General features: G+C 42.4%; 1 protein-coding gene across 1 annotated transcript in view; it reads right to left on the bottom strand.

Annotated features, from left to right (window-relative positions):
• Positions 1 to 482: 482 nt before the first annotated feature.
• The window catches only part of HRASLS5 (HRAS-like suppressor family, member 5), a 26,224-nt gene continuing 17,380 nt past the window's right edge, over positions 483 to 9,326 (bottom strand). Inside the window, 3 exon segments of the mRNA XM_008591930.1 lie at positions 483 to 575; positions 2,115 to 2,377; positions 4,310 to 4,418. Coding sequence (XP_008590152.1) covers positions 483 to 575; positions 2,115 to 2,377; positions 4,310 to 4,418 — 465 coding nt within the window.

Here is a 9,326-nt window from a genome sequence, read left to right as displayed (position 1 = left end):
CCTTACAGTTCTCCCCTGAGCTACGCTGTGGGTAGGAAAGGGCAGGACTAGTAAGAATGGAAAGAAGTCAGAGACATTGTCGTTCAATAAAAAGAACTTCTGGAAAGAGTTCTTTGTTACTGGAAATTATCAAGCAGAGGCTTGTGGGATGTTTCTGATGGTATCGGAGCATTATAGACTAGGGTCAGCCTAAGAAATTCCTACAAAGACAGTAAAATTAGAAAAGCATGTGAAATGCCTAGCACAGTGCCTGGCGCATAATACACAATACATATTAGTTCTTTCTGACCTGAGATTCCATGGGTCTATGATCACATATATTGGATGTATTTCTGGGGAGGTAATTGAATACATTCTAGATTCTTCCCGAAGTTCACAATTTTCTTAAATGAGGCCATCGAAAGAGAAAGTCGGGGGGAAAGAAAGCATGTTCTCTTTGCTGGTGTCAGTGGCTCTTCCTCTACTTGGAGTTTTCAACACCTTCAGGCAGTCACTGGTTTGGGCTTTATGCTATCAACTACAGCTGAAATAACGGCTCCTGCAGCCTTTGCTCCTTCCCTCAGGGCGTGCTCTACCTGCAAGGCACAGCAGTTCACAGGGCAGTTAGTAACAATCCGAGGCTTACACCCTCCTCTATATCTACCCACGTCAGGAACTAGTCTGCCTGGAGGAGGAAGCAGCCTGTGCTATCCCATATTGCCAAAAATCCTAGAGCCGCAAGAGACCTAGAGCAGCCGGCATTGCTGGAGACAGCCCTCCAAGGCAGACGGACTCCCTTTCACCTGGGTGACATCCAGGGCTGCTGGTCCCTTTCCTCCATCAGAGCCATTCAGCCCAGGGTCTGCCTCCAGTGTGGGGCTCAGAGGCAAAGGATCTCAAAATGCCACAGCCACTGAGGCCCTCATTCTACAAATGGAGAATCTGAGGGTCAGGGAGGGGAATTCACTTGGACAGATCCACACAGTGAATTAGTGTCCAAGCTAAGCTCTGGGCTTGTGCCTCATGACTTCTGGGCCTGCCTTCTTCAGAGGCCTCCTACAGTGCTCTCAGTCCTTGGGGTCTTCTCTTCATGCACAAATGCTCATGGGATGGGAGATTCCTCATACCAGACACCACCGAGCCCCCGGCCCTGGAGCAAGGCCTCACGAGAATGGAGTAGGGGCTAGTAGAGGAGGCAGAAAGTAAAGGGGGAGTGAGTGGGTGGGGGCCTGTCAGAGCTCACTGAGAGATGGGATAGCAATGGTAGAGATCAACACTGGGATCGGAGCCCTGTCTGTCCAGAAAACACAAGAAACAGAAAAAAAAAATAGAAAAATTATGTTCCGTCTTTAACTCTTCATCTCATGTGGTTTTTAACAAGCACAGCATTAACTATTAACAAGTGCAAGAGCAGCTGAAACTGTTACAGATATTTAGGCTGTCAAAGCTCTTTCACACATCTCGTACCACATTTAATTTATCACCACCCTACATGGCTGGGGGGCAGGGGGCGGAGGGGGTCACAGAGCCAAATGCAATACGGGCCAGGCTGGTAATGTGAGTGAAGCTTAGGTGACACACCTACACCCACACACCCCACAGAGCCACAACCAGGCCACACAGTTTCGGCAATCAGGAACACTGGCCAGATGGCCTTGTCAATTGGTTGTTCAAGAAAACCTGGAAATCCAGATCCTTTTTATATAAATGTCTATATTTTTAAATGTTGGCCAGTAATTCAAATTTTAAAAAATAATATACATCCAAGATGTGGCCTGCAGGCTGCTAGCTTGCAACTTTGGTGATAAATTATCTACCTTTGTCTATCTCCATTTTGCAAAGAAAGAAATGGTCTCAGAAAAAAAGTGACTTGACCAAGGAGATCACCCAAGTTAATAGCCACGCTGGGATTCCAATCAGGTGGCCTTATTATTATCCCAGAGCCTTTTCCCTCCTCCGTGGGTTTACAGAGGTGGAAATACCTTCTGAACCATAAAGTCCTGTAGAAACAGACGGCCCTACTAGAACAACAAATAATATGAGAAAACCCCTGATCACCACTCTGATCACTAATGACATGAGAAACCTCAAGAAAGCTCAGCCAGAAGCCCTCATGAGAGCAAATGGGGCCACACCTGCTGGCTCCTGGCCACACCGTATCTGAGGTTGTTGACAAAGTGCTCACAGTTCCCTTTGATCAGGCTGTATTGCACTATCTTGTTGACCATATTTTTCGTACGCTGGATGATCTTGTCCACGGGCAGGGGCAGGTACGTCCCATCGAGATTGTTGTTGACCTTCCAGGAGCAGCCATGCAACACATCCTCCAGGCGACTGTATTTTACAACAGCTCGGTTGCTAAAGATGGAAGTGACGCTGCCAACCTCAAGTTCCTCACCTAGAGAGACCGGAGACAAAAGTTAGAGAGATGCAAGGGGCAGCAGTGGCGAGCTACTTCACTTGGACCATCATTTGCACCATCAACAAAAGGCACAGCAGAGGGGGGGAGTTGGAATAAATGAACCGCGAAGGACCAACTTCCCTGAGAAGCCTATTGCCCAGCAGTGTACTCCCCTCTCTCAGCACCACAGCTATCTTCTTCTTATTAAACTCTACAAGGGCCTTGTGTTGCATCCCCAGACTGTGTTGTACTGGCCTGACCAAGTTCCAGGGTTTGGGTCTTGTTTCCTAGTTAGACTTCAGTAACCCTCACTGATGTTTGATGAGCACCCTTAATGCAAGTGCCAGTTTTTGAATAAGGGACTGTTATGCACACGGTCATGGCGGTTCCACTGTAGGGACCATGAGGCTAAGCAGACAGGGCTCTGAATGGTGCCTGCTCCCACCAGCTTCCACCAAGAGCCACATGGCCCTTATCTCTACTCAAATATGGGGATTCTCGTTAAGGGTTTCTTTGAAAATAGGATTCCACAGCTTTGAAAAAGGAAACATTTGAAAACTACATTATCATATTCAATCCTTAAAGGAGACAGAGACCCAGAGAGGCCAGGAACCTGTCCAAGGCCAGGTGGGTGGTCATTTAAAGCCAGGACTGTTTTTCTGCTACAATCATATGGATATGTAAATGTGTGTGCCCTCTCACTTTGTAAGTCATCCAAATGTGAGAAACGTTCTTTTTTTTTATGCATTTGAAGACAATCTGCTTATTTCACAAAAGCTGGTGGTAGGCAATTCAGGAGTCGATGGCAGAATTCATTTGTAGAGAAAAACGTGATGGAGGAGGAGGCATAATTGTTAACCATCTCTCTGGCCATACAAGAGGGAAGCTCTTGTGCTTATTCTGGAAAGGGGAGGGGGAGGTGAATTTCTATATTCTTCAGGTGGGCTCCAGACCAAGAAGTGGAGAAGGGTGTGTGTGGTTGGGACAAAGAAGGGAAGAGATGAGAAAGGGACTCTGCTCTGTGGGGAGGTCCTAGCGGGGTGAAGACTGGGCCAAAGGAGGAGGACAGGACAAAAGGAAGAGGACAGGACACAGGGTTGAGAGCTGCGAACAAGTTGTGGCCAAAGGTCTTTGGTACAGTGCCCTTCTGTAATTTAATTGTGAATGGCAACACTTGTGCAAAATTCAAAAGGCATCAAAGAGTATGCAACAGGTCCCCCTCCCTCCCCATCTCCCAACCCTCCATCCCACCAGGTCCCAAATGCTGAGGCAACCCCTGTGACCAGTGGTTCTAAATATTCAATTTTAAGTCGTTTCTCATTCTGTCGTTATCTTCCTGTGTCATCACCACTGCTTTCCCATCAAATCTCCACTAAACTTTAACCACAAATTTAATCTCAGCCTTGCATTAACACTGTCTTGAGAATTGAAAAGAGGATTGTGTCCACATTTAGGGTGAAGCAGCCTGGAGCACGTGGGAACAGCAAGGAGACAAAGGGAGTGAAGGTGCCAAGGTGATCAGGAAGCCAGAAGCAGCGTTTGGGGACAATAAGAAACAAGTGGCAATCAGAACACATAAGCATCTGCACCCTTCCCTGGGAATCTTTGGAAATATGAAGAAGGATGCTGAACAGTTGCCAATGCAAAATGGAGGCTCAGGTTAGATTGTATTTTGAAAGAAAGAGTGCTCTAGGATCTCAGGTGGCGTGGGGGACACTCTTTACACTTGTATCACTTTTAGGGCAGGACACTAGTTAGTTACCGGTAAACAGAGATAAATCTCCATCACAAAGTAAATAAAGGTACAGAAAAGCTTCAGGTGTTTTATTACTAAAGAAGGGCAGCTGCTGAGGAGCACAGTAACTAACTGCATTTCTGTTTGCTTTGCTAACTTTGGTATCAACATTTCAATAGAGTGTCCACTCTTACTCGGAGGAGCCAGGTGGACCACACAGTCATCTTCCACGTAGATGGCCCAGTGCTCATAGCCAAGGCGAAAAATCTCAATCAGGTCTCCAGGTCTGGGTCTTGATTTGCCCTATAATAGAAAAAAAAGATAAACTGCACATGCCCGAGGCCCTGTTTGTTTGGGGATCAGCTACAGCTCATCTCAAGCCTAAATAAAGATCCCCACATCGTGGTTCATCACTTTACAGAAACCCAAGCTGGGGAAAGCTCTCTCCACACAGAGAACCAAAGGACTCCCCCTCTCCTTCTACCATTCACATTATTAAAGCTATCAGGGATGTCTGCCGGTTTTCAGTGTATTACCTCTCAGCTCCAAATGCACCCTCCAACATATGCCCTGTGATAAGTGACATCTCCTTTAAGCATTTCTCCTTTAAAGCGAGCATGACGTTACGTTTTTTCAGTAGGGGGCGCTAGAGGGGCACTGCAAGAGGAAGTGGCTCTCCTACGGTTCTGGCTTGGGGTGGGCAGGATGATGGTCAGTAGTGTGGGTGTGAGGACACCTGGTGGAGGTCTGCCCTCAGCCCCATCAAACTTGTGGCATTGGCCTGGCCCACGAGACAGGGAAACCAGTGCCCAAAGTCCTCCTGCCCCTGCTGGCACCCTGATTCTCTCTGCGGGTCCTCCATCTGGTCCACTTACAGCCGGGAGCATCCCCCATCCTCTGCACACCCACACCCCTGTTACTGATGGCCACTCCGTCCTGCTTGCCAGCCATTGTAGACCGGCTCCAGCCTGGCCAAACCAGTGAACTTCTCCATTATCCAGAGCGTTGAACCACACCTCTCCAATGAGATCTAAGCCCCTTCCAAGCTTGTCCTTCCTTGAGTACTCTCTCCCAGCTCTGGGAGACCTTACAGAGTTCACTCATATCTCATAGTTCCTGTTTTCTCATAGCTTACTAATTCTTTAAACTCCCCTATGGTGTTTAACCTACTGTGTGGTTTCTAACTCCTGATTGGACTGAGATGCTGATACACTGTCTCTCAAAGAGGGAGATTCGTCTAAGAGACTGTGTGTGTGTGTGTGTGTGTGTGTGTGTGTGTGTGTGTGTGTGTGTGCGCGCGCGCACTTCAGAGAGAGAGGTAAAAAGAGAATGAGAATATATTTGAAGGGGTAGGCATGGAGTTGTGAATATGATGAGCATCCAGTTTTTAAAAACATTTACTGAGCACTTATGCTGTGCCAGATATTATTGTCCTGGGCACTAGGAATACACCAGAAAAGAATGACATATTCTTTACATTGATGCTGTGGAGCCTTCATGCTAGTGGAAGTAGAGAGATATGATATTTCAACTGGTGTGTGCATGGGAACGTACACGTGCAGATATGTGTGCAGTTGAGTGGATGTGTTGGTGAATATGAGAATGAGGTGAACTTACACGAATATCTGTGGGTCCATGAGCATGAGAATGACTGAATGTGCTCATATTGCACACACATGTACCAAAGCCCTTAAGCTCTCCTGATAATTTATTACTTGCAAGAACCAGAACTTTCCCACTCTAGTAATGTGCTCAATAACATAAAATTTCAATCTAACTTTTGATTTCCAGATTCCTCACCCTCTCACACTCTCCCTAAGTTTGTCCAAGAGCGGTACCAGGAAGAGGCTCTGCTCATGGATGCCTCCCTGCAAAGGCGCGCTAGGAAGTCAGAGCCACATGGAGAGATATGAACCAGCCCACCCACCCACCCACCAGCTGTCCAACAGCATTGCTCCTTCTCCCAAGCATGCCACGATTTTCCCAGTGAGTTGAATTTCTTCAGAGCTGTATCTCTCTTCCCAGTTCCCAGCCCTATTTCCCTGACTGAGGACAGTCATGTGCCAGAGCAAGAATTCACAAAAGTAAAGAGGTGTTTTTTACTTGTTTCTTTTAAGGCTTTTCTGAAATATAACTTACATCCCATGAAATTCATGCTTTTTAAGTACACAATTCAATGACTTTTAGTAAATGTACAGAGTTTGTGCAACCATCACCACAATCCCATTTTAGAATGTGTCCATTATCTCCCCAAAATTCCTCATGCCCATTTGCAGTAATTCCCATTTCCCAACCCCAGTCCTAAGCAACCCTGTACCCACGGGTAGTCACTCCCCTTTTCTCCTCTACCTTCCCCTCCTGCCCCAGGAAACCACTAATCTACTTTCAGGCAACCACTAATCTAATTTTTGTCTCTGTAGAGTTGCCTTTTCTGGACATCTCACATAAATGGGATCAAAAAAATAAGTAAAAATTAAAACTAAAAAGCTGAAAATTAAGATTAAAATAAGTAAATAAATAAATGGGATCACACAACATGTGTTCTTTTCTGTCTGGCTTCTTTCACTGGGCATAATGTTTTTGAGATTAATCCGCGTTGTAGCATATGTCGGTGCTCCCTCAGATGGATACATCACGTTTTACTTAACCAATTTTGTTCTCCTTTTTCAATATTATTTTGACCATTCTTGGTCCTTTGTCTTTCCATATAAGTTTGAGGACTACCTCATCAATTTATATCAAAAAAATTAAAATAAAAGCCTACTGGTATTTCAAGAGGGATTGCATTAAATTTATAGATTAATTTGGTGATGATTGCCACCGTTATAGAGTTTTCCAACCCACAAATGTGCACTGTCTTTTTATTTATTTAAATCTTTATCCCCCTTAGGAGTATTTTATAGTCTTCCTTATTTTGTTAAATCTATTCCTAAGAATTTTTATGCTGTTATGAATGGAATTATTTTCTTGATTTCATTTTCACATGGTTCATAGCTAATACATAAAAAATACATTGATTTTTGTATGTTAATCTGTGTCCTGCAACCTTGCTGAAAATATTTGCTAATTCTAATAGTTTTGTAAGTGTGTGTTTGTAGATTCATTAGGATTTTCTACTTGTATTGAATAGATGTGATGACAGCGACATCCTTGCCTTGCTCCTTGTCTTTCACCATTAAATACATTAGTCGCAGGGCTTTCGTAGGTGCCCTTTTTCAGGTTGAGAAAGTTCCCTACAATTGACAGTTCTTCTAGCAGAATGTTGATCAAGAATGGCAGTTAGATTTTATCAAATTCATTTTCTGAGGATATTGAGATGATCATATGATTTTTGTCCTTTACTCATTAACACAGTGTATTACATTAATAGATTTGGGAGATGTTACACTAAACATGTATTCCTGGGATAAATCTCACTTATTCATTGTGTGTAATATTTTTTGTATGTTGCTAGATTCAGTCTTCTTGTATTTTTCTGAGGATTTTTTACATCTATATTCATAAGAGATATTAGTCTGTACTTTTCTTGAGATACCTTTGTCTGGCTTTGGTATCAGCATAATACTGGCCTCATAGAATGAGTTGGGAAGCAGTCCTTCCTCTGTTCTCTGTTTTCAGAAAGAGCTTGTGAAGGATTGTTAACTTTTCTAAATGCACGATAGAGTTCCCAACTGAAACCACTTGGGTCTGAGCTTTTTCTTTTTGTAGAAAGATTTCTATTTCCTAATAAAATTTAGGTCGTCTAATTTTTCTTGTGCCAGTTTTGTAATCTGTGTCTTTCTAGGAACTTGCCATTTCATTTAAGTTGTCTAATTTGTTAGCATAAAGTTTTTCCTTTTAATGTATGTCAGATTGATAGTGAGTCCCCTCTTTTATTCCTGATTTTGGCTATCTGAGTTCTCTCTCTTTTTTTCTTGGTCATTGTGGCTAACGGTTTGTCAATTTTGTTTATCTTTTCAAAGAACCAATTTTGTACTTCATTGATTTTCTCTATTGATTTCTATTTCATTGATTTCTACTCCAATAATTAATTAATATTTTCTTCCTTCTGCTTGCTTTGGTTTAGTTGGCTTTTTTCCTAGTTTTTTAAGGTGGGATCTTAGATCACTGGTTTGAGAGCTTTCTTCTTTTCTAATATAGGCACTTACAGCTATAAATTTGATATGTTCTGTTCATTTTCATTCAGCTCAAAATATTTTCTAACTTTACTGTTTCTTTTTTGATTCATTGGTTATTTAGAAGTGTGTTGCTTTATTTCCAAATTCTTGTAGATTTTTAAAACTGTCTTCGTGTTATTGGTGTTTAATTAACTTCATGTGATCAAAGGAAATATTTTGTATGATTTCAGTCCCTTTAAATTTACTGAGACTTACTTCATGGCCTAGAATATGGCCTATGTTGGAGAACATTTACGTATGCTTGAGATGAATACACATAGATGCTCCTCAAATTACAATAGGGTTATGTCCTGATAAACTCATCGTTAAGTTGAAGATATCATGAGTTGAAATTGCATTTACTTAATTGCATACACCTAACTTACCAAACATCATAGCTTAGCCTACCTACCTTAAACATGCTCAGAACATTTTCATTAGCCTACACTTGAGCAAAATCATCTAGCAACACAGTACACTGTAAAGTATAGGTTGTTTATTCTCATGATCATGTGGCTTACTGGGAGCCATAGCTCGTTGCCACTGCCCAGCATCATGAGGGAGTACTGTACCATATATGGCTAGCCCAGGAAAGATCAAAATTCAAAATTCAGAGTACGATTTCTACTGATGCATATCACTTTTGCACCATCAAAAAGTTGAAAAAAACATAAGTTAAACCATTGTTAAGTCAGGAACTATCTGTATTCTGCTGCTGTTATGTGGAATCTTCTATAAACATCAATTAGGTCAAGTTGGTTAATACTGTCATTCAAATTTCATATGCTCACTGATTTTTTTGTCTACTCACTCTATCCATTATTGAGAATAGAGTATTGAAGTTCCCCAACTATTATTTCTGAATTGCCTATTTCTCCCTTCAATTCTATCTGTTTTTCCTTCATGAATTTTAGGGTTATGTTGTTAGGTGTGTATATGTTTATACTTGTTGTATCTTCCTGTTATTCCTTCCTTTTTAAATTTTCATTTTAAACGTTCCTCTTTTTTTTTTTTTTTTTTTTTTTTTTTTTTTTTTTTTTTTTCCGGCAAAGGC

This window comes from Galeopterus variegatus, unplaced genomic scaffold (genome assembly GCF_000696425.1).
Source record: "Galeopterus variegatus unplaced genomic scaffold, G_variegatus-3.0.2 Scaffold7411, whole genome shotgun sequence".
Taxonomy (NCBI): Eukaryota; Metazoa; Chordata; class Mammalia; order Dermoptera; family Cynocephalidae; genus Galeopterus; species Galeopterus variegatus.
This window is presented reverse-complemented; position numbering and strand designations above follow the sequence as displayed.